The 25,107-nt window shown below is 46.7% G+C and overlaps 1 protein-coding gene across 5 annotated transcripts; it reads left to right on the top strand.

Moving 5' to 3' along the window:
* Positions 1–12: 12 nt before the first annotated feature.
* LOC102567648 (torsin-1A-interacting protein 2) lies at positions 13–19,762 on the top strand. Of its 5 annotated transcripts, none has more exons than XM_059728366.1 (8): positions 72–5,456; positions 7,773–7,965; positions 9,409–9,582; positions 9,970–10,335; positions 10,817–10,933; positions 15,216–15,823; positions 18,057–18,537; positions 19,667–19,762. In XM_059728366.1, the coding sequence occupies exons 2-7, from the start codon at positions 7,932–7,934 to the stop codon at positions 18,099–18,101; spliced, it is 1,344 nt and encodes a 447-aa protein (XP_059584349.1). In that variant the 5' UTR covers positions 72–5,456; positions 7,773–7,931; the 3' UTR covers positions 18,102–18,537; positions 19,667–19,762. The 5 variants fall into 5 exon arrangements, with proteins under 5 accessions (XP_019355804.1, XP_059584349.1, XP_059584348.1 ...); XM_059728365.1 differs by having other exon boundaries at positions 15,216–15,999; XM_019500259.2 differs by lacking the exons at positions 18,057–18,537; positions 19,667–19,762 and having other exon boundaries at positions 13–104; positions 5,383–5,456; positions 15,216–17,383.
* Positions 19,763–25,107: the final 5,345 nt, after the last annotated feature.

Below are 25,107 nucleotides of genomic sequence, written 5' to 3'. Positions count from 1 at the left end.
GATCTTATTCCAGCCAGCTCAAGTTCCTGAAAAAAACAGCAACGTGCCTAAGTTTTAAGCCTAAATTGGACAAAGTCACAAAAAGAAGCAAGCGCTCTCTGACGGTAACAGTTTTTCATGGGCTCAAGAAGGTCGGAAAAGGATTTCCTTTACAGCCTCCTCCTACCATTCAGAGATGTTTTACAGACAGTACTTGGATCTGGCCCTAACTCTTCCCTCACCCTGCTCTGCTGAAGACAAGTAGCACAATATTGCTCTTGTGACCTTTGGTAGCAGATCGAAGATAAAGGAGCAGCGTGCGTTAGGTCTGCGCGAAACGGAAGCATTCTGTTTCGACCAACGGTTCGACGGAACAGCGTTTTGTTTCGAGTCGAAACGGCTGTTCCGTATCGTTCTGTGGAAACATTTCTACATTTCGAACCTGTTTTGACATTTCCCCCGTAGGATATAATGGGGAAGGTCAAAACAGGCTATAACTTTGTCATTTCTGGCCTGATTTAGATGAAACTTGCAGGAATGATAGCCCCTTACGAGGGCATGAAGCCTGCCAAGCTTCAAGGAGATAGATGTAGGGGGGTTCAAAGAAACTGCACCCCAAAGTCTTGAGAGCAAAAGTCCTATCACTTGTATGTGTGAAGCCACAGCGGGGTCAAAACTGCAGGCTTGCTAGCCCCTGCTGAAGTAATGAAGCCTACCAGGTCTCAATGAGAGGTGCAGCGGCACTCTGGGTTCTGGGGCCCTACACCTCTGGCTGGTGACAGGCAAAACTCATGACATGGGTGGGTGACTCTGTGTGTTCAGGTGCGCCCTTCCTGGCACTGGGGCCTCTGCACGACACAGCAGTGTGCCCCAGTGAGTCCTCCTCCCCTACAGCCTCAGTCCAGTCTACCACAGTAAATGATGGCAGGTGAAAACGTAGCTGGCTCAACAGCAATAGCACCAGCAGCATCTAAAGTAGCCAAACAACTGTCACAGAGCCTTTCTTGTAAAGGAATTGACAGCAAGAAGTAAAGATGTTGTGTTGGATATATGTTACTCGTGGTGTGTGTGATGGCTTATCCTGTGTTTTTATGTTTGTATGTTCTTTATGAAAAAAAAAGGAATAGAGAAATATCTCTTAGGAAGCTTTCAGGTTGAAAAACCCTTTGTCAGGCTGAGGAAGTACCTGCGGTTGGTGTGTCTCTTGGTCCTGGATGGAAGGAATAGTAAAGAAGCCAGAGGCTGGCCTGGCACGCAATGCAGGCAAGAAAGGCAGTCAGTGAAAATGGAAATGGAGGCGTGAGGGTGAGGGAAAGGGTGAGGTGGAAAGGGGGATGTAAAAGTGCAGAGGTACCTAGGGTGTCAGATGTCCAGCAGGTTGCAGTGTGCCAGAATTCCAAGCACAAACTCAGCTGATTCCCCCTCCTTCCCCAGAATTTCCCTTGCTAGGGCACTGAGATCCAGATCCAGCGCCAGCTCTTCTTCTGGCACTGGAAGGCTCAGCATGGGAAGTGACATAGGGGTGGAGTAGACTGCTGCGATGGTGCTGGTGCTGCTGGTTGTGGTCATGGTGGGGTGCGGTTATGGCTGCTGAGCGTGGAGGGGATGCAGTCTTGGGCGGGGCAGTGGCAGTGGCACCACTCCCCTCTCCTTGCTGCTTTTAGCGGCCTCATCCCTTTCAGCTGGAGGAAAGAGGCTGCGTCTCAGTTTGGTGAGGGGTAGGGGGGACTTACAGCTCTCCCTCTTCCACCCCTCCCTGAAGGCTGGCCAGTGTTGCCACTTGCCTTTCTACCACTCTTCATGAGGTGTTTCAGGACTTCCTTTTCAAGAAATATATAAATGTATTTGTGTTCCTATATAAACTCAAATCTGTACTACTGGTGCAGGCAAGAGATTTATGAACATGGTAGAAATATATATGTCTGTGGATATAAATTCAATAGCGTTGGTATGGTGCAAAGAATGTCCGTATAAAAACAAATATATATAGTAAATTCCTATATAGAATAGGTTCTATAGTAACCCTATCCAATATAAGTATAAAATTCAAAAGAATAAATCAATGAATACAATAATAAAAGCACCTACAAGAAAAAGGTATTCTGAAATCCCTCTCGCTACAGTAACAAGCAGGGAACCCTTTAGAAAATCAGTGCTGCTAGCCCTAGTGGTCTGACAGTGAGCTGCTAGAATAGACAGCTCAATAAGTCACCCAAGGCAGAAAGCAGGAGCAGGTCCAAAAAATGCTGCCTTTTATGCAGTTTTTCTGTCCCTCCCCCAGAGCAATGGGGTTGGAAAGGACCTCAGAGAAGGGTGACAGGCACTGGCCAGTTACACATGTCAATAATGACAGCACTCCTTCCCACTCACCTCTCCCCCTCCATCCCCTTACTTTACTTTCTCTTTCCCCGCAGGGAAGCAAGCCAAGCCATTGAAGGTAAGCCCATAGCCCAGCTTCCTGGTCCAAACTCGAAACGTTTTGAATTTTTCCAAACGTTTTGACCTGCCCTGTTTTGTTTCGACCCTGTTTCAGCCCTGCCTGTTCTGTTTTGACTTTGCTGTTTCGAGGTCGAAATGGCTTGAAACAGCGTTGAAACAAAACGGGCAGCAAAATTTCACACAGCCCTAGTGTGCACCTTCCAGCCAGGCCAGGAGTGAGCGCAGAGAGGAATAAGTCCCTGCAGTGAAGGACTTGCTAGTATAAAATCCCTTGGCTTGCATTATGCGCAGGGGTTAGTCTCACTCATCATAATGATTCCTTCTGGCTTTATCATCATCATGCATCCTGCAGCATTTATATTCTGTTAGTGAACATGGATTAAGGGAATGTTCACACAGTAGGAACTAGATGACATGTTTCAGTAACTTTGAAGAAGAAACTTATAAGAACTTAAACATTTCCTTAAATATGGCTCACCCTGTGCAGTATACTTCCAGTTTTCTAGACAGTATCAGATCACATCTCTGATCCTTTTGCTAAGAGGAGGTTGGGAATTTTAGGCCAGCCTTTTAGTTCCTGTGTCTTGTGAGTAGCTTGTTCTTATGGCTAATTCTGTCAACATCACTATTATAGGGACAGGTAGTATGTTGAATATTGCTATTTTCATTTATAGAAGCTAATTTTCAAACCAGTTCCTAAACTTTTTTTTTTAATAAGCAAAGCTGATTTAATGAAGTGATCAAAAAGGCCAACAGGAAAAGGGCTAGAACCTGTATTTTCTAAATGGACACTGAGTTGAGAAAAATATCTTTCTAACATGCTTCCAACATAACAAATAACAGCAGATGATTATTTGTATTATGGTAGCAACAAAACACTCTAGCTAAGATCAGGATCCCACTGTGCAGAGAGATCAGTGATTTCCCACCTCTTTCAATCTGCACCAGTTCAATGAGAGAAACGCTTCTTTTCCCTTTCCAGTCCCCCAATGGCAGAGAGAATGTTAACTGAAACTTTTATGTGGTACAGTATACCTATGAGAAATATGGGACCCTGCACAATGGTACACACTGCTGGAGGATGACAGAACAGTCTGATGCATTGCATTTAACATGCAGTCTACATTTGCCCAGGGTGAAGTACAAACAGAAATGTGTTTGGTTTTCATTAGAGTCTATACAGTATAGTGGTGGTGTCTCTTGTAGTCTTGCTCCCCACTTTTGCTTCTGGCTGATGTCCTCTGTTGGTTCTCTTTCTACCAATGATAGCCAGCCGTTGACCATCTGATGGTGGTGACCACAAAGTGCCTCATCATCTTGAAGTAGTGCTAGGTATTCTGCAGGCACTCAGGATGCTATCATTGCTTGGATCCCATGCACCAAACACATTGATGCTCAACTCCTGCACCATCACATTGTATCCCTTTCTTCCCAGTGTCTCAGGCTGTACTTCATCAGCTTTCACTCCCAGGTTTTAGCAAAAGCCTGCCACTGGTTTTTAAAGGGGCTGGTCACATCGACAATCAGGATTTTCTTACTATCTTCGTTAGTGATGACAAGACAATGTCCAGTCTCGGTGGGCTGCTGCAGGCTGGGACCATGTGGTTTTTGTCCCTACTGATACCAAGATGACTGGGACCAGCCAGTCCTGTATGGTATTGTTGCAAAGTTGCCATATTCTTGCGTGCGATTTGCAGCCACATGGGACATGGAGCAGAGGCTTGTTCTCAAAGTGGCAGCTCCAGCACCTCGTCCCAGTTGCCATGGAAGGTGCTGTTATGGAAATAGTTGAAGTAAGCTGAATAGGTGAAGCACCTGTCTGTAAAGTGAACCAAGTTTCCCTGAGGCAGAAAGTGGTTGCTGGTATCCCATTTGAAGGTAACCTTGAAGACTTTGCTATGGTTTAGTTTCCCCTTCAAATTGTTGATGTACTTCACCCCATGGCCTGTTCCAGGAACCCCTTTAGGCTGATCCTCACCATGAAGGCACCGACCGTGATCTGGTTGGAGGTTGGGGCTTGGAGTGCCAAAACCTCCAGCTCCCACTGATTTTTGAGCCATGACCAGCAGCAGCAGATACAGTTCCCAAGGCATGATATGCCATTACAGGGGTGGGCCACAGTGAGGTAAGGTCCCCACCATCTCACCTGAAACCTCCTTCCAACCAAGTGCTCAGGAACATGACCAGGTCTTCAGTGGATGGTGGCCTAGCAATCTGCCTTTTGGCAGTCTCTTAAGACTTTAACAGCAACACTGCTCACAGCTCACTGAGGCAGGTCAGAAGGCAAGGGGTGCTACCATAATGTTGCAGTGATTCAGCAGGTTCACAGCCCAGAGGGACAGACTCCATGGCATGCATAGTCCATACTCTGAGGTGTGACAGATTTTGCATTTGTAGTCTTTTTATGGTCATAAATCATCTTTTTTTTCCTCCCTTCTTTTACATCTCTTAAGCTTTCCCTCTGCTGTAGTTCTGTTTTTTAACTTATGGACTTGTTTAGTACACACGTTGATTGAAGGATGCTTTATAAAATTCTAGAGTGCTATAAATAGTTCCAATCTGCTGTGCTATTGTTTCCTAAAAATACATGTTTACCATGGGAAACAATGCCACTGGCTGATCTATTCATGAAGAGAAATGCAGCTGCATTCAGAGAGGGTGAAAGGGACTACACATCCCAGCATTCCACTCGGGCAACCTGAGCCAGTACAAAGTTCATTGTCACGTTGACAGTGGAAGGATTCAGAAGTGACGGGTGTGTGCATTTGAGAGGACTATTTTACATTTCTAACGTCAAAACTAAAGTGTCTCCGGGAAGCTGGCAGTGCAGTGAAGTGCAGGGGTGTGTGTAACAACCCTCTGCTGAGAAATCCCCCCAGATTGCTGCATTTAGACAAGTAAGTTTTGAACTTTGTACACAGTAGAGTTGCTTTTTATTTCTGACTTCCTGTTTCTTCTGAAAAGCACAACGCAGGAATCGGGCACTGGGATCTAGAAGAGACCTGAAATTCCTGGGAGCCACAGGGAGAGAGAGAGCTGTAAGTCTGGGCACTTGCCCTGTAAGGGACCATTATTTGTGTAATTCCAAATACGGTACTATGTTCTGTTAGACGGCATGGACATAGAGGCACCATACCAACTACTGTGGGTCTCTTTACACCAAGTACAGAGAGCAAAAACTGCTGAAACTAGACATAAAGACTTTGTACTACAGCACATCATAGATGTGGCCCGACCTCCAGCAGGGAAAGTTTCTCCTGACTTTTACCATGTATTTTTGAATACCTCGTAACTTGTGTGAAGACGAACCTCCAGTGCTCACAACAGCTATCTGGCTGCACAGTGCACTGCATTAGAGAAGATTTTATATTTATTAAAGAAATGGAATTCCATATTGCTATCCTCTATTCTTGCTGTCCTACCCTCGAGTAAGGTCTTTGGGACTTGTTAAAAAGCCATTGTAGTAATTTTTTTGGTATCTATTCATTCTCTTCCCAAGCGCTCCTTCTTCCCTTTATTTGTATTCTGTGTGTAATTGTGTAATCCAAAGGATTTGAATGAGTGAGACAGAAGCCTTTTGATCACAGAAAAAATACAGCAAAGGTAGGCGTTAAGGCTATGCGAGACGGCTGTGTTTCATTTCAGTTTCAGATTCAGCCATTTTGGAGGACAGTGATTCATTTTGGTGTTTCAGATCCCTGTTCCATTTCGATTCGGCCAAATCTGTTTCGGAGTTTCACCTCTCTTTTGGCACTGATTCAGATCAGCCAGGGAGAGGCAGGCACAGCTGGGTGGCTGCAGGTTCTGCAGCTCCTCCGGTTCTGCCTGCCTCTGCCCCAGAGTGGGGAGTTGCGAGAGAAGCCTCCATGAGTGCCCTGCCTGACTGTTAGCAATAAAAACTTAGGATTCCGGACTAGCCCAGGGATTGACACGACACCTCATTCAATGAGTGACAGAAAGGTTTTATTTACTACAAGTATTTAAAATCAAGTCAAGTGAGCCCAAGCCAAATCAAAGTCCAGTAATTAGCTATAAGGTGATGATTTCTCACCAAACAGGCAACAAAGAGGCGGTCTGTTTCTCTTCAACTTCTCGAGTAAGTCAGACGCATCAGCAACTGGTGTCAGAGAGATTTCTCACTCTTGAAGCATGTGCGCTGTTTGCTGTTTTATTGCCTTTTTATACCCTTAGTTAAGCATCTTCAAAGTATTCTTTTAGTTGTGTAAATCAAGAAAGAGTCCCAAGCAGTAATTGACAGGAAAAACCTGCTCATCACTGGTTATCAGAAATTTTTAATTTGAATGAGTTACCTTCTTCGGTAACAAGAGGTTATCCAGTTTGAAACATATCAAGAAACTGATTAGCAGCCAGGAAAAACATACTAAATCAGGAGACATCTATTACATATGCAGGATGTCTCTTCCTGCACATAAACACGAGTTAGTCACAAAAGAAATATTTACCATACTAATTAATCAAGGATAGACATTTCATATGGTTACACCCCAGGCACCTAGGAGTCTGCTTGAAATCATTCTGAATATAGCAATATAAGCTGGAAGAGATACTTCATTATTCCCTCTTAGATGGCCTAGCCATGAAATCACATCCTCTTGCAATATGCAGTTAGCATTATTATTCTTCATTTTAACTTTTGTGAGTAGGCCCAAGTTTAGCATGAGTTTCAGAGTCATCACTGACCCCGGGCCCAGCCTCCTGGCACTTTGAAAGGAGGGCTGCAGGCCTATGCCAGACTATTCCCAGAGGGCACCTCTGAAACGTTCCAAAACATCTGAAACATTTGCAAAATGTTTCAGATGGTTTTGTTTAGTTTTGGAGATGTTTCAGAGCCTTCCATTTCATTTTGGATTAGGTGTTTCGGGCACTGAAACGGGCCCAAACACCTCCAAAACGAAACAGCTGCCAAAATTTCGCACGGCCCTACTAGGCATGGTGCAATTTACCAAATCACCATCCTACCCTGTCCCTGCGGCTCAGCCATAAGGGCTGATGTTCTCTATATATGAACACAAAAGATACACTTATTTAATGGGTTAAAAAGGTAATACAATTGCAGATCCCCCTTAACATATCTATAGTCAGTTTTACATGTTTTTGGTCCTGTTAAAGGTTGCAGGCAGCTAATAGCACCTAGACCAAAGTCTTTGTGTACTTCATTATCTGAGTTGCATTTTAGTACATTCCATCATAAAGTTAACAGCATCACACCAATTTAGATAACCTTAAAGTGTTCTCTTTGCAGGGAGGAAGGAGAAGGGGAGGAGCTCTCAAGTTTTTTTAATTATGAATTATTGCTTCCTTATTTTATATTTGTCTTTCTCATTGGCATTTAGTTATCCCAACATGTGATTCTTGAGGAACAAGGGGATGGTATGCATGAGCTGGCTGGGACTCATCAAGCACTTCAGAAAAGAAAGAAGACAGAAGGCAATTTTATGATCAAACCAGAAAGCAAAACAAACTAGTCAAGACCACAACATCAACGCAAGAAAATGGAGGAGAACACAGATCAGGATCCACATGGGGGTATGTTGGGTGTAGCCATTAGGAATCACATTTTCAGATGCATTGAACAAAAATCTAAGGCAGCCCTCGGATCAGTGTGAAACCTCAAGTGACTTTCTCTACCCCACTCACAGTGTACATCTTTCTGGTCCAGTCAATGGTACTGTCTACAGTTCAAGGGCAATACAGCTATCCTCTGCAGCTCCAGGGCCTTAGTCAGGCTGTTCACTGTCTGTCCCAAAGCAGACCACGCAGTGTTCTTCCCATAGTGCCCTTAGCAATCTCCCTTCTCCCTTTCCAGCTGTCCCCTACCTCACAGCCTCCTTTTGCCCCAAATCACAAACAGGCAAAGGAAAACACAAACTCCAAGAAACACACTATAGTCCTTCCAGAGTGCCTTTCCTCAGTCCTCCCCACCTACTCTGTGATGGGAAGCTCCCTCCCCAGGCTCTCCTCTCAGTCACCAGTCTCACACTGCTGTAGGAAGCAACTTCCTCTCCTGTTGCATGGGCCAGACTCCTTTGCTATGCTCTGGAGCCCAGTTTCTATGGCACCAAGGTCCGTTCCTTCTGGACTCAGCATTCTCGGTCTGAACATTTCAGACTGCTCTGAACAATTGTCTTAATACGGTTCACCTATGGCAGTAGCAGGTTGAAAGAATCTCTCCTCCCTGTCTAATTTTTGCATCACTTTTGGAGGTAGTAGGACTAGTAGTTTTGTTAGGAGTTTGTAAATAAATAGGAAACTACTTATTCCTGTTTATTGCATTAAAGAAAACAGAGAAAATGACCCCTTGTAAAGATGTCTACAATGAAACCTAAGTCTTAGAAGGAAATTAAAGGAAATGCATATTTTATTTCTGTAGATTCAGGTCAATAAAAGGAAGCGCCCGATAGTCACTTTTATACTTAAGTAAACAATACTGCTTTTCATTTTGGAGTCCTTGTGACAACATGCACTAGACTTGTATCTAGGATGCTAGGTAGGCATCACGAAGCTCAATGATGAGCGCTTCAGAAAAATCTTCCTTGCACCCCCAGCATATGCATACAATCCTGCTGCTTAACTCTAGTTTGATACATGAGACACAGGGGAATTCCTTCCCAGGGAAGATCAAGCTGCAGGCATCTAAATGTGCTTCCAAAAGTTGAACAGCTCCAGATTGTAGAAACAGGCACCACAACATCAACGCCGACAGTGTTGGAGAGGAGAGACAGGGAATCCCATCATATAAGATTTGCAGAGAGAAGAAAGTTCTGCTAAATATGGAAATTTTTTTATTTGGATTGACTAAATAATACAAGTAGTACTGAGTTTAAAATGGATAGGGTTATGTTTGCAAAATGAGCCCAGTGGAGTTTGGTCTGGTGGGAGATTTGAGAGTTGCATGCAAGCAAGACCTGATTTAGTTCTGCTACCCAAACTTTGCTGAACCCAGAAACCATGAGTCCTCTCCCCATATAGAGTGTGCTACAGAAGATCCTGGGAAAGAAGAGAAAACCAGTGCATCTGCCTTGGCAAGCAAAGCTCTGGATTCCAATGAAAGTAAGCTTTCATCTACAGATTCTACAGATGCAATGAAAGAGACTCCTTCAGAAAGCATCAAGCAAACCAACAGGAGAGAAGACTCAGGTGAAGGTGAGTCAAACAGTACTTCTCATAATGTGGTGCTGCTCCTCTTATTGTTCCAGCAGATCCTTTTCTTTCCACTTTATGGTGATAGTCTGCAAAGGGACATACCCCAAAATGCCATTTTTACAGATCAAATAGTCTGGTTGACAAGTGAGACATTTCTTCCAGACTGAGAGCCATGCAAACTCACACTGACTTCAGAGGGTCAGGATAGATTATTTCGAGAACAGAGCAGAAAATGTACCAATTTTTTTAGGAAAATTCCTTTTCTTTGACAAAGTCGAGAACTTGTTTCTTATATTTGTTCCCCCCTCCTCCTTCCCCTGGAAACTACTCAATATTCTTGTTTATTGCATTAAAGAAAATGGAGTTTATGATTTTTTGTTCCTACAGGCTATCCAGCACAAGAGCAGCTAACAAGAGAAGTGGAGACAACTTCTCAGGGCCAAGATCATCTTGTGTACCTGGAAACCTCCCCAGGACAGGTAATATTAGATCCCTCGGATTCAAGGAATATCTCTGGAAGCCCCCTCAAAAGAATTGAAGAGGATTCCTCAGAGGGAAAATCACTGAGTTCTGATGGTGCAGGGGAAGATGTAAGTCTATCTGAAGCACTGAAGAACATCACAGGGCAGCCCCTGAGAAAAGAGGAAAACATCGGACTCGCTCTGGAAGGAAAGTCACTGGATCCTATCGCGCAGGAAACCCAGGACATAGAAGGATCCAAATCTGATTTGAGGAAGAGGCACAGTAACGAAGGCGAGTCAAAATAAGTGTGTTGTTGCTTTTATGGTTTATGAAGAGCCTTTACCTTCAAGATAATGCAGACCCCCGACTTGGAAAAGACACCTTGTAAAGATGGCATTGTGGGGCTTCTTTCTCAATCGGTGACTGAGAAGTTTTCCAAATAGCTGAGTAGATAGAAGGGCCATGTCCAACTCAGCATAGACTTCCTTATTTCCTTGTCCCTGAGTGGGACTCTCTCCTGCTTGGTAAAAAAACTAGATTATGTTTGATTTTAAAGAACCACACGTCCCCTGCCACTCTTTTCTTTGTGATTATAGTCTCTGAAGGCAAAGGTGCCTATAGCTTGAAGCTTCTTAAATGTGTTTATTGTTTTTTCCATTCCCCTCCTCCTGCTGTTGCGGCCTGGAAACGTCTTCACTTTGTTGTGTATCAGAAACCTTTTTCTTTAATGAGTGACAAATTCCTTCTTTCTTCTTTTATACAAATTACACAGCTGTGAAGTCAGATGCTGGAGGCCAACAAGATACAGTCAATCCCACTGTGGAGTCAATAAGTAAACAGATTGTACCAGAAGCACTACTGAAGAAGGAAAAGTCCTATTCATGCAGTGGTGAGAATGGGAAGGTTCCCTTGTGGATTACGCTTCTCTCAATGTAATCAGTTCAAGGATCTGATAATGAAACACAGTCAAATTGTTTAATTACACTTTTGTTTAGTGCTTATAAAACTCTTGCCAAGGGATCTGAGGAAAGTAATAACTTACTGGGGATTCTGGAGAAGGAGGTTTCACATAGAAAGCAAATCACTTCTTTAATTTAGGGTTACCGTATTTCCAGTTCCAGAAAAGAGGACACTTGTCGTGCAGGGAGAGAGGAGGGTATATGACTATGGGGAGGCGGAGCAGCGATATGCCGGTTCCCTGCCTCTGCCCATTTTGTTGCCTGCCCTTCACTCCCAAGCCAGTCCACCTCCCAGCCCTGCTACTGCCCTTCATTCCCAACCCACAGACCCCAGCCCTGCCAGAGCCCCTCACTCCCGAACTGCAGTACCCTGCCCCCCTGGGCTATGCTGGTGCCCCTCACTCCCAGTGCGCAGCTCCCTCCTTCCCCCCCGGTCCCTGTTCGTGCCCCTCACTCCTAACCCACAACTCCTTGGTGCTGTCAGTGCCCCTGCCCTGCTGACCCCAGACCCCACAGCCCTACCACCTCCTACTTCCAATCCATAGCTCCCTGCTTTGCATCTGCGAGCACAGGCACTGGCCCCAGTGTTGCCAAGCCAGCAACACAGCTCCCTGGCATAGGCAGTGGAAGGCTGAGGCAGCAGTGGCAGCACAGAGGACTACAGGGCAGCCTGGATGCAGGCTTTGGGCAACTGCAGGTGGGGAGTGGGAGGGGTGTACACAGACAGACATGCAGCCACAGCCTATAGAAGCGGCCAGGAATGCAGTGCCCAGCAGGTAAGTCTTTGAAGGGCAAGGGGCATGCAGGGAGCATATCAAGGCCCCCACAGTAAAGGAGGGAGTGGGGCAGAGGCAGGGGCTGGGGTGAATAGGACTCCAAGGCCAGGGTGAGTTGTGGGACAGTCCTAGCTGCGGACAGCTCATCTAGGCATGGGGAAGCTTCTGCCATTGCATGCACCCAGGGAAGGCAAGGGAGGCACGTGCCCCCAGGATTTATGTGCAGGGCATCGTGGAGGTGGGCTGCCACTTTGCGCTGGGCTCTGTGCCCTACTGCCATTGCCAAGGTACTGCATGACACCATGTACCTGCATGGAAGGCACATGGTATCACGCGACTCCAGAGCCCAGCACGCAGCAACAGGCTACCTCTGTGATGCCCCATGCACAAATCCAAGGGGCACATGCCCCCCCACAGCCTCTTCCCTCCTCCACACCCCTTGCACTTCACAGACTTACCTGCTGGGCTGTGTGTCTGGGTCTGTGTGCAGAAGTATTTAAGTTTTACTCAGCCCCCCAAATAATATTTTCTCCCTTTGCCTATGCTCCCTGGTGCCTCTGAAGGCCTCCCCAACCCCCCTCCCCTGCAGGAGGGGCAGGCACCTCCCTCACTCAGCTGCAGCCCCAGACCTGCCCCCTGCCCACCCACACACACAGCCACACCCACCCCCACAGTCCCCAAGCCCTGGTCCTCCAACCCCCGTCCCCTACAGACTTACCTGTATCCAGCTGCTGGGCTCCCCACAACCTTGTCTGGCTGGCTACATGCTGACCACCGTGTGTGTGCACCCTGCCTCCAATCACCCTCTCCCCACCCCCCCAAGCAGCTCCTTGCTAGGGCAAGCCGGAAGTGCCAGGAAATCTTTGAAGCTAAGCTGACCAAAATCCCAGACATTTGATCATATTTAAAAAAACTGCCTGGATCGGGATTGAAGGATCTAAAAAGAGGACATGTCCAGGAAATCCCGGATGTATGGTAACCCTAAGTTAAGTCACGTCTTCTTCAGTCCCATACATAATACATGGGATTTCCCTCCAGTTCTCGGGCGGAGGCATCCAAGCACACGCTGAGACACTGTATGACACATTTCCTCATTGCACATAGATCACACGGTATTATGCCTTGGGAGACCTTCAGCAGTATGGGGCTTTCCAAGTAGTCTTTTCCCTCTTGTAGGTGGCGATGAGGCCTTATGTATTTACTAAAATAAATACACAAGGTACACTGCTGGCCAGGATTTTTTTTAAAAAAGGAAAGATAACTGAAGTAAAACATCTACATTTTTATTTAAGATTTCAACTAAAAGAAGAACAGCCCTATAGGTGTGGTGTTGGCCTGTTTCCTGAGAGATTGAGAGAGATAGTTAGCCATGTTAGTGGGAAGTCAAGTAGAAGACAAAGTAGAATTGCACCTTATAGACTAACTAAAGTAGATAGATCTATGTAGCAGAAGCTTTCATGGGCTGAAGCTTGCCTCATTGGGTGCTGTGAAAGGATGTACACAAAAGCAGTATACAAGAAGGAGAGAGACATTTAAATACAGAAGACAAGGGAGGGAGAGAGAAAGAGGAGGGGGAGGAAAGGGAGGCAATGTTAGAGAGGTAAACAAACAAGCAATAAACACATAGGAACAGAGGAGTCATACAAATTAATCCAGGTACTAGGATACGAATCCATAGTCCCTGTTTAAACCATGTTTAACATAATCCAGTCTGTGGATGCTTTCTTGTTCTGCAATTTCTGGTTTGAACTATTTTTTAAGTTTGCTGCCTTAGAACAGCCACCCTTAGGTCAATGATATAGTACTCAGGGAGGTTACAATGTTCTGCCACCGGCTTGTGTGTCTTTCTTGAGAGACTAAGGCCTAATTCACTACAACATTTGAGGTCTGTCAGGAAGACTGTGGTGTAGGCCAGGACACCTCTGTTGTGCAAATAAGTCTTCTCTCACCATCTGGCAGCCAGCGGAAGGTGTTGTAGATATTCCTGCACCATCAGCTGGCTGCTCCAGCCCTTCATGCTCAGGCAGCACAGCTGTTGCGCTGGAGCTGTGAAGAGCTTCTAGAAGCACATGGATGTACAAGTGCTCTGGGGTCTGGATGGTGGCAGCAGCTGCCTAATGCCAGAACTTCTGACAAAAGAGACAAGAGAGGGCAGACAAGGCCTTAGCTTCAAAAATATACTCTGCCACTTCCTGTATGCCCCAGGGCAAGGTTTACACTATGAAATTCTTCTGGCATACTAGCTTGGAAATCCTCCATGGACATAAAGCTAGATTATCAAAACCCTACATGGTGACATAGCTGGTCTGATGGAAGAGCGCTGTTTGTGTAGTTCTGCTAACAGGAAACAAGCCTGCTTTTGGCATATTCAACACTGTCTCCGCAAGGGGGCTCTTCTGTTACAACCTTACTGTTTTAAGTGGCAGAGGCTCTTCTAGCATCATGCCCTGGGACCCAGATCCTCAAATGTATTTAGGTGCTGAATTGCCACTGAATCTGTTGCCCCCTTGTTCCTCAGTTTCCCATACATAACACAGGCATAACAGCACTGTCATACTTCATAGGTTATTGTAGAAAAAAGTCCATTAAAAAATGAGGGTGCATCTACACATTGCTATGTGGTGATGTTGCTATGGCACCGTGCTTTAGTACTTCCTTCTAGAAGTACTAAAACATGGTGCAGTATGGGCGGTTACTGCACTGTGCGTGCAGCACATGGTTAGATTTTGCCACTATATCACTGTAGCGGTGCACTGTACCAGGGGATTGTGCAGCTATTGGCGATGTAGCTGGCAATCACGTGTAGACCCATGTGATTGCAGTGTTGCTGTAGCACACTGTAGTGACATAGTGTGTTGCTACATCGCCATAGGGCAATGTGTAGACGTGCCCTGAGGTGCTCGGACCTTAGTCACAGGGGCAGAATAAGTAGTTGAGATAGTTACGGCTGAGTTTCAAAGTGCCAGGCACTCAACAGCTCTCCCTGACTCAAAAGATTGCTCTACAAATATCTACAAATATCACCAAAACACAAAAGAAAAATCTTGCCCTTGCACTGGGGTACAGTATATTAAGTGCTAGGATAAAAGAGAATGAAACCTGCAGTTAGTTGAAAGTTCCCCAGGAGCCACATAAGGACTTCTATGCAGTGGTTCCAAAGCTGCAGGCCTAACTTAGTTTGTGGAAGAAAAATGTGTACATTTTGTGAGCGGAAAAAATCCTAGAATCTTGGGTAAGAGTTCCCCCTGCCATTGCTACATAAAATGTTTCCGTGACACCAGTAGCTACTGGAGCAAATCAGCCACTTGCCATTAGAAAGCAGGTGGGGGGGGCTGGGCATGAAAAAACCCTATGTGCTAGCCCTATGTTAGCCTCTAACTGCACTCATTTCTGACTCATTCTTTCATTCTCTTTCTCTTGTCTCTCTGCTCAACAGGATTTCATTCCCGTGCAGTTTTACTGGGAGTCATACTATTGGTTTTCTTCTGCATATTTTCCAGTGGTTACTATACTTCCCAGCCCTCACATATGCAAGAAAATCTGGTGTTGAAGGCCTTCTCTTCAGCTTTGGATCAGCTGAAAGTCAGCTTTCCAGGGCAGAACCCTGCCCTGTGGCTTAGAGGACGCAAGTTCCTGCAGAGACACATCAATTCTTCCCATCACACAGAGCCAGCCATTTTAATCTTTACCGCTGCCCGTGAAGGAGAGCAAACCTTGGAGTGCCTGAGCAACCAAATTGCCGATGCCTACTCCAACTCACTTGGTGCTACCACGATTCATATTTATGGGGCTAGTAAATCCAGGCTTGATAGCGACAAAGCAAAACTACAAGTGGATAATGAACTGAGCTCTGGGTTCAGGGAAGGTGGGAAGGCAGCCGTGGTGCATCAGTTTGAGTCACTGCCAGCTGGCTCCACTTTGATCTTTTACAAGTATTGTGACCATGAAAGTGCGGCTTTCAAAGATGTAGCACTACTGCTAACTGTTCTGCTGGAGGAGGAGAAGCTAGAGGTCAACATTAACCCACGGAAGACTGAGGAAAAAGTACGTGACTTCCTCTGGGCCAAATTCACCAACACCAATACTCCCAGCTCCTACAATCACATGGACACAGATAAGCTGAGTGGGTTGTGGAGCCGCATATCCCACCTGGTCTTGCCCATCCATCCAGTCAAAGCCATAGAGAACAACGGCTGCTCTTCCCTAGCCAAACCATAGAGGTGAATGATACCAGGCTCTGCACCACTCACAATTCCTAATCTCAGAAAAGTTGTGACAACTACCATATCTATTCACATATCATGCACCCCAAATAAGACACCCCTTGATTAGGAAGGCAGAATGAACCAGACTGTTTAAAAACAGTTTCCTCATTTAAAGACATGCACCCCAATTTTCAGTCACTAATTTCTGGAGAAAAGGTAAATCGCTTCTCGGCCTTTTATAGGCTAAGCTCATGTGAACAAATAAGGTAACTTTTTATTGTGCTTGTCCAGATTTGGGGAGAAAACAGGCCGTTTTGCCTTTCAGCACACACCCCTAATTCAAGACATAGCTCAGGAATGTTAGACAGTTTTTTTCCAAAGTGGTTATATATTTTACATGCCATCTAATTCTGAAGATAAACCCATGGGGATTTTTTCTCTCTCCCATGTGGAAATGAAAATCTATTGTTAATGCAGAATGTTAGCCATTGATTCAAAGCTTTTTTAGCATACTATAGCTGTAGCACTGCATTATATAAAAGAATAATGATATTGCTTATAAAAATTCTCCTTGCTATAATGCAGCAAACCAAAGGGTCAGATCAAGATGCATTTTAATATGGAAGATGGAACTTGGCTGCCATTTTCGTTTTTAAGTAACATCGCTGTTAAACAAGGAAATACTTTTGTCTTGTTCTATGCATGGTTTGCTATTAGCTCCGGCATAATAATTGGCAAAAGATCAGTCCATCATATAATTTCAGCGGCTTAGGAAAATAATTAACATTTATCTATTCTGTTTCTAATGCAAAGACAAATTAAGCGATAAAAAAGAATTACACAGGCACATAAGGCACCATGGATATATGGCCCACCTTAACCAACAGAGTTGTTCCAGTATAGAGATTTTTATGCTTTTTTTTATAAAGGAAAAAACTCTGTTGCTTCTTAAATATTGGTTTAGGGGAAAAAAATTAAACAAATGAGGTTTTGAAAGACACCAAAAAAGCTTTAAGAGTTGAGCTGGATCCTTTTTATACTGTGGTATATTTCTGGTGCATTTTAATGCATATACAAAAATGGAATTATTAATACTGGATGGATCTATGCTTAGTTTAGGACTACAGACATGCAAATTTTTTTTTTTATGGAACCCAGGAAAAATGCTGGTTTTGCATCACCTTCAAAACACTATTTTCTATTTTTCCAACAAAACAAAAAGTTGAAAAAAAGTTTTGGCTCAAATAAGATGTTTTTATACGACCCAAGGTTAAATGCGTTGTTTCTGTGATTTATTTAATATTTAATTGAAGAAAATTTTGTAATGAAATATTTAAAAATGCAAGACCTACATGGCTGTTTTTTCAGTCACTGTTGAAATGAAACGTTTTGCCTGTTATTTTCTTCAGTGGAAATGTTTCAGTGATTTAACACACACTTTCATGATGTTTCAGATACTTATATAAAAGCCAGATTCAAAACCTAAACAAAGACAATGCCCTTTCCACTGATTCCAGATGACTTTGGATCAAGGTGTAAAGGCTCATCCTGCACCTATACAGGAATGGTGGAGGCCTGTACCCATGCAGAGCTCCACTGATTCAGTGAGATTTCATGCAGGTAGACGGATAAAGCCAGCCCAATCTGACACCTGCACTTCAGTGTTACACCCTTAATACACATTGCCCTGGCTTTTGTTTCTTTGCTTGTAGTAGTGGTCCACTTTACCATCTGGAAGTGTTACCTTCCCCCAGGAACTCAAAGTCCCTAGCTGCTGCTGGTGTGGACAATATGCCTGGCCCCAGCTGTTGCTGTTATTGCTGCTACAGCAGTGGAATGGTGTCCCAGGACCCGGCTGCTGCCACTAGAGCCGCAGCATGGGGCTGCTGCCACTGGAGCACTACAGACTCCCCAGGGAACCACCATCCTGGTGACTCTAAGTGGAAGCCCAGGGATGGTACCCTGCTCACCTCCCCCAAGTTATTCTACTATCTTTGAAAACTATGCATTTGAAGATTTTGCATTTGTTTATTGTGAATTCTGAAGAATATGCCTTATTCCTTGCTTTGCAGATGATTTCCCAAAATAAATGTTGGTCATTTTATGTAGTCATATGATATGCAAAGGAGATTCAGCAGCACCCCTACCAAAGACCCAGAAACCAAGAGAGAAGATACAAATGGCTGAAGATGATAATTTGGGTTCAAATGGGACCCAACCTTATGCTGTTTGAAATGAAGGGATTCCTTGGGGCATCACTGGAAGTTGCTGAACACAGCAATCCTACAGAACCCTGCAAGAGTTTGTATTTGTTTCATCACCAGGGATCCAGGTTTTCCGTTTGCCATGGAAAAACGTGGCAAAACATGGATCGTCTCCTTTAAAGAAGAAAAATCTGGGAAACTGAAAGTTTCCTCTTGCAAGCTAGCAGAGTTCCCACCTTCAAGGGGCTGCAGGGAGTGGAGCACAGGGAGTGCCATATGCATGTGTGTGTGCACATGCATGTGGCAGCCAGGCAGTATGGTGGAGAGCAGCTCCTGCATCTCCCTTCAGGTAAGTTTATGGGGGCAGGGCAGGGGGTGGGTGCACAAGTGACATATGCAAGGGTGGGAGGGGGAGTATGTACCCCACCAGATTTCTGCACCCAGTGGGGCATGGGACTGCAGTCTGACCAGATCAGCTCCAGGCAGGAGCCACCTCTGCAGCTCAGTGGTGGGACCCAGTGCAGGGGGGAGTGCCATGCCACCATGGTCAACAAGGTGAGGTACCCCCTGCCCATCCAGCAGCAGTCAGGGACACAACTCTACACTGCCCGTTCAGTGCCTCATCTTGGTGGCCATGGCGGCTGGGTCCCACCTGCTGGGCTGCAGAGGTGGCTCTTGCCTGGAGCTGGTCCCGCTGGGCTGCAGCCCTGTGCCCTGCTGTGGGTACAGAAATATGGGGGGTACATACTCCCTGATGCATTGCCTGTGCTCTCCTGCCCCTCACACCGCCTATGCCCACAGTCCCCCTGTTCCCCACACACCCACCCAGTTCCCCACGTGCTGGGGGGCTGGGGTCCAGGGGCGGAGGGCAGTGGGTCAGTGTCACAACCCAAGGGTGTGATTTTTGTTTGTGCGTGCTTCGGCACTGCTAAATTGTTTCCCACCACTCGGAGCTTTCTTTGCAGGGTGCATTTCTGAGCTGCAAAGAGGGAAATGCACGGTGCAAAGGAGTTCCTGCCACCTGCATGCAAATTTGTGCCCCGTTATTGGCCAGTTCTAAATTATTCCCACGTGGTGGCTAGCGATTGGTTTGCTAACCGTATAAGAGGCTTGAGCGGTTTCCGCCCAAGTTGGAGGATTCCACGACTATCAGGAGGAGGAGAACTTCACGTCTCGTGAAGATCTCTAAGCGCTGCGGAGCCTATTGGACCCAGCGTGTATATCAAGAAGGCTATAGGGGTCTGATCAGCCTCTCGCCTCTCCCCGTCACCGCCTGATCCCTCGACGTACCCTTCCCTGCACGCAAAGTTCCACGGAGCCTAGCAAACTTCGTGTGAGTGAATCCAGAGCTCTACCCGGGTTCAAGTCCTGCAGGTTTATCTTCCCGTCGCCGAAACCCCATTGCGACATACTCCTGAGGTTTTTGTTCATCTTCCCGTCGCCGAAACCCCATTGCGACGTACCCTTATGTTCTGCAGGTTCGAGTTTTGTTTTGTTTTGTAACTGCAACTCAAGCAAGTTTTCCTGCCTGCACCGCGACCATCTTCGGTGTAAGTAAAATAATCTTAAATCAACCACTAAGCGTCCGTGCCTAATTCTAGCGTGCCACCTGCCTTCCCCAACCTGGCGTGTCCAGGCTGCTGGCCACAGCCCGCTGCACGAAAAAAGGGCCTTGGATCACTCCCGGCCCGCACAGCCAGGAGTAAGGGGCACCAGCAGGACTGGTGGGGGGGGGGAAGGAGACTGTGGTCAGGAGTAAGGGGCACCAGTGGGGAAAGGAGTCTGGGTCAGCAGTAAGGGGCACTGGTGGGGACAAGGGACCGTGGGTTGGGAATAAGGGAGAACCAGCAGAGCCAGGTGGGGCAGGGGCTGTGGGTCAGGAGTGAGGGGCAATGGCATGAGCAGGGGCAGGATACTGGCGTATCAGAGCTGCTCAGCACCACGAAGTGAGCAGAGGGGAGAACAGCCACAGCTGGACCCACATCTTGGTGAGTGAAGGGGGCAGGGTGAGCTCTTTTTCCACAATAAAATAACCAAAATCAAATGCCAAAGTGTCCCAGGGGAGCGGGGGCACCGGGAGACCCCCGCGGCGGCCAAGGGGTCTGCTTACCTCCCGCAGGGCCGGAAGATCCGAAGAAACTCCACGTGCCGGCACTGGCCATCAGCCAGGCGTTTATCCAGCTGCGGCTGAGCGGCGGGGGCGGGGCACGCCGGCCGGGAGGAACAAAAGGCGGCCCCGCCGAAGCAGCGGGGTGGCTGGAGGGAGAGAGCAGGAGCGCGGAGCTCCAGCGAGCAGGGGATCAGCCGCCACCCGCGGAGTACGGGACGCCGCCGGATAGAGGTGGAGCAGGCTGCGAGCAGCGCAGCGGAGAGCCCAGAGGGGCAGAGACAGGGGGAGAAGTCAGCCCCAGAGGCGGGGCAGCAGTCGACGGGGAACTCACCACCCGAGGCAGCGGGAGGTGTAGCAGCTACCCCGAGAGCGGGGCCAGCTGTAGCCGGTGTTGCAGAGCAGGCTGCGAGCTGCGCAGCGGAGAACCCAGAAGGGAAGAGACAGAGGGAGAAGTCACCCCCAGAGGCGGGGCAGCAGCCAGCGGGGAACCCAACACCCGAGGCAGCGTGAGGCGTAGCAGCTACCCTGAGAGCGGGGCCAGCTGTAGCCGGTATTGCGGAGCCGCCGGAGTGGGTAACGGCGGCCGAGACTATTGGGGGAGGCAGAGAGGACGGCTCCCTCCCAAGGAAGGAGGGATCAGGGCAGCACCCTCCAACTGGGTGAGGCATACCCGGCCCGAAGACAGCCTGTAGGGGCTAGGGTGCCCGAGCCGAGAGAGAGGACGAGACGAGGACGGGTGAGAGGCCAGGACAGGAAGACCTGAGGTGGCGTATGGCCGGGGTGTAGGGGAGGACGGAGCCCCGAGAGTACCTGCGAAGAGGCATGCTGGCACCAGGGGATACCCCAAGGGAAGACCCCACTGAGAGAGTCATCAAAGTCGTGGCAGGCGAGTTCTGGGGTCCCCCTTAATACCAGCCGGGGTAAACCCTGGGGCGTACCAACGAAGCTCGGGGGCACAAGATCCCGAGCCCGGGCTAAGGCGGCACGCGAGCTCCTAATCGAACAGAGGCGGGTACACAAAGTATGTAGGTATTTAAAATTTATTTTATTATAATGCTTGAGGCACTGGTAGGCTTCCAAATTGCTTTAAAATTATAAATATATTAATAAAACATTGTGTTCAACTGATACCTATATATTTGTAGTAGCATTTCACTTTAATTGCAAAAAAGGCAGATTTTGGCGGTTTTAGTCAGAAAAATTTGCATTCTTATCAGAGAATTTTGGCCCCAGGTCCTGTGCTCTGGATCCGGTGCCTGATTTCAGTGTGCAGGACCGGGTAGGGGTAGTGCTGGGCCTCAAGGCCTAATCCCAGTGTAGGAGCTGGGAGGGGGCGGTGCCAATCCCCCAGGAGCCAATCCCAGTGCGTGGGGAGTGTGAAGAGGGAGTTCAGGGTTTTGCCCCAGCATACAGGAGGCAGGAGAAGAATGCCAGGCTTCCAGGACCCAATCCTGGCACACAGGGTAGGGAAGCGGGCAGTCCGAGGCCCCGGGGCCTGATTCAGCTACTCATCTGGCCTGCGGGGCCAAAGGTTTGAGCACCGTTGGTCTACACTGATTTATTCTATCCACAAAAGATAGAGTCAGCTTTGCATTTCAAGTGTCTGATGATTATCCATGAGTTTTACAAAAGCAAGTACTACACTGTGCTAGCTAGGAAGTGGGATATGCAAGCATCTTTCACACACAAAGTCAAGACAGGTTGAAATTAAGTCATCTAATTTTAATCAAGTTTAAAGACAAATAATTGCAGAGAGACAGTGCTGTCTGTAGCAGATCAAAGAGGATACTGGGAGACTGAACACCAGATTCTTTTCTTCTGTCAGAAAGTAACTCTGTGGCCTTTGGCAAATCACTTTATCTGTGTTCATCTAACTGTCTAGAAAATGGAGATATTTGTATTTATTCCATTTGGCAGATTGCTTAAAGCAAAGGCATTACTTGGAGTAAAAAGTCTGTGATACTTATGTCAGTGATACTTTGTGTTATAGCATGTATGCAATTTATCCAATCTCTTTTGCAGAATGTGTGTGTTTTTATGTAGAGCTCTGCAAAAAACACAGCCACTGGAGACAACAACAAAATGGTGTACCGCAGGGTACCTTGCTAGCACTGATCCTTTTTAACATATATACCAACGACCAACCCATACAGAGTAATATAAGGACACATATGGTGCTGATCTATGCATCATGTTGCAAGAGAAGGACTTGCCACTGTCAAGAACCAACTGACATGCATTGAGCAACCTCTTAGATTAGTACAATAAGAACCAGCTTCATGCCAACCCAATCAAGATACAGGTCACAATTTTTCATGTATGCTACAGAGAAGCCAATTGGGAATTAAATATCACCTGGGATAGAATCCCACTGATTAAAATCACCAGGGATCTTGGTTCTTTGATTTAAAAAAGAAAAATAAATAAAAAATCCCCAATTTTTTGGTTAAAAAAAAAAAAGTAACCCCAAATCCACATTTTTTTGTGATTTAAATGAAACACCACTTGCACACACACACCTACCTATACACATATATCTATCTATACACACGCAAACATACTAGCGAATTGCCATCAAGAATGACAGCAGGGGCCGACAGGGACAGAGCCCCGTGTCTGGCCCCTCCTCTCCCTCCCCACCACATTTTGGGTCCAACCCCACTCCCCTCACCCCCAATGCTCCTCATCCAGCCTCGCTCTACCTTTATCCCCTGCCTGGAGCTTTGAGTGTGACCCCGCTCCACCTTCCCTCCCCTTCACCACTTCGGTCTAGCCCTGCTCTACTCCACCTCTCCCCCACCATTTCAGTCTGGCCCTGTTCCCCCCCCTCTCCCATGCTGCTTCAGATCTGACACTGCTCCCCCCTCCTCTCCCACAACCACTTCCCATCTCCCTCTTGCCCCTTCGGTCCACCTGCCCTCTCAGCAGCGCATGCGCAGTTGGCCAGAAGCGTTACGGATAATATATATAAAAATATAAATGAGAGAGAGAGAGAGAGAGAGGTTTCATTTTAATCACGGAAAAATGTGGATTTGGAGGGGGGGAGGGGGGGGCTGTTTGTTTTTTTAACGGAAAAATCGGGGATTTTTTAAAATTAGAAAGCCAGGATCCCTGCTAAATCACCTGAACCCTGCATACTTGGGGGATACATTGGACTGAGCACTTACCACCAAAACACATATAAAAGACAAAAGGGAAGGTCAGTGCCCACAACAACATACTTTGAAAGTTGGTCACCTCGAAGTGAGGAGCAAAACCGACTACATTACAAACCACTGCTATTGCCTTGTTTTACTCGACTGCAGAGTATGTGTGTCCAGCATGGGAATGATCTGTTCATGCCAAGAAGATAGATCCAGTTGTGAACAACAGCTGTTGTGAAATAACAGGATGTCTAAAGCCAACACCAAAAGATAGTTTGTACTTACTGGCTGACATTGCCCCACCTGATATCAGAAGAAAGGTAGTGAGCCAAAAAGAAAAAATCACAGCAGACGGACGACCCCAGGCATTTGCACTAAAAGCAACTAAATGGCATAAAAAGTCACCAGTGTTGTGCCACTGGACATGACAGCTGACAGGATGCAACAGAGATTATAGAAGGAAAGATTATGTGCAATCAGGTGCTCTGGAATGGAACTGTACCCCCAGGAGGACCTTCCCAGAGGGGCTGATCTAGACTGGCCAACACGGCAACACCTGAAGTCACCTACACGTGCAAATTGGAAGATCAAAAACAAACATGATCAAATGGGGCTACTCTAATGACACAAATACATGCAAATGCGGTGAAGTGCAAACTATGCAGCACCAGCTGTTTTCTTTTACCAACTGAGACCTATATGATGGAGGTCCTCACAGCAGCAATGGAAAGAGTCATCACTTGTGCACAATTCTGGAAAAAACATCTAATTTATGCTAAGGACATGAGAAAAAGAAGATATATATGGCCAGATTTAAAGCCTTAAAAGTCAATGGAATGACTACCATGAACATCAGTGGATTTTGAATTAGGTTCATAGACATTTGAGAAAATTACTTTTCAGCATTTTTCAAGGAAGAGGTTTCTGTAAGCATCAATAATTAATCACTGTCTTGGATCTATTTAGGATGTTTTCCTTGTCAATTTTTAAAATCTATTTCTAGAACTTACCCTCACTCTGTGGCAACATGTCCTGTGATTGAAATGCTGTATTCTGTAGTAGGGGTGTAGGTTGTAGCTGTGTTGGTCTAAGGACATAGGCAGACAAGGTTCTTTGGGTGAATTTGATATCTTTTATTAGACCAATCCAAATAGTTGGAGAATAGTTATTAAGCAAGCTTTCGAGTTCAAAAACCCTTCATTAGGCTAAGGAAGTTTCAGCAGTTGGTGTGTGTGGCAGTGCACTGTGTGTGCCTGCCACTTTAAGGGCCTGGAGCTGGCAGCCTCCAGGTGCCTGATTAGGGCAGCCATTTTAGACACAAGGGCTGCCTATATAAGCAGGGCATTTTGGCAGCTGGAGGCCAGGCAGCAATATCGCCTGGCCGAAGGGCTGCTGCGAATGACCCGGAGGTAAGGGGGAGCTGCAAGGGGTTGGCAAGGAGGCTCCTGGTCCTGGGCATGACCTGAAACTGCACCCTGCCGGGAGTGGGTGGTCTGGTGAGGCTCTCAGTGGTGCGGGAGCCCCCAGGAAATGCCAGGCCAGTTACCACCCTGGTGGAAGGCGCGATGGGGCGCCTTAACCCCTAGCTCCCACCGCCAGATGGGTAACCCTATGTTTGGAGGGGCCCAGAGGGCGGATCCAGAGAGAGGGAATGATTACCGGGCAT

Source organism: Alligator mississippiensis, chromosome 5, assembly GCF_030867095.1.
Source record: "Alligator mississippiensis isolate rAllMis1 chromosome 5, rAllMis1, whole genome shotgun sequence".
In the NCBI taxonomy this organism is placed as follows: Eukaryota; Metazoa; Chordata; order Crocodylia; family Alligatoridae; genus Alligator; species Alligator mississippiensis.
This window is presented reverse-complemented; position numbering and strand designations above follow the sequence as displayed.

Coding starts and splice junctions, on each gene's coding strand:
- LOC102567648 (XM_059728365.1), top strand. CDS start 7,932: ATGGAGGAGAACACAGATCAGGATCCACATGGGG. Junction 7,966..9,408: donor AGATCAGGATCCACATGGGG/GTATGTTGGGTG, acceptor CTCCCCATATAG/AGTGTGCTACAGAAGATCCT. Junction 10,934..15,215: donor AAAGTCCTATTCATGCAGTG/GTGAGAATGGGA, acceptor TCTGCTCAACAG/GATTTCATTCCCGTGCAGTT.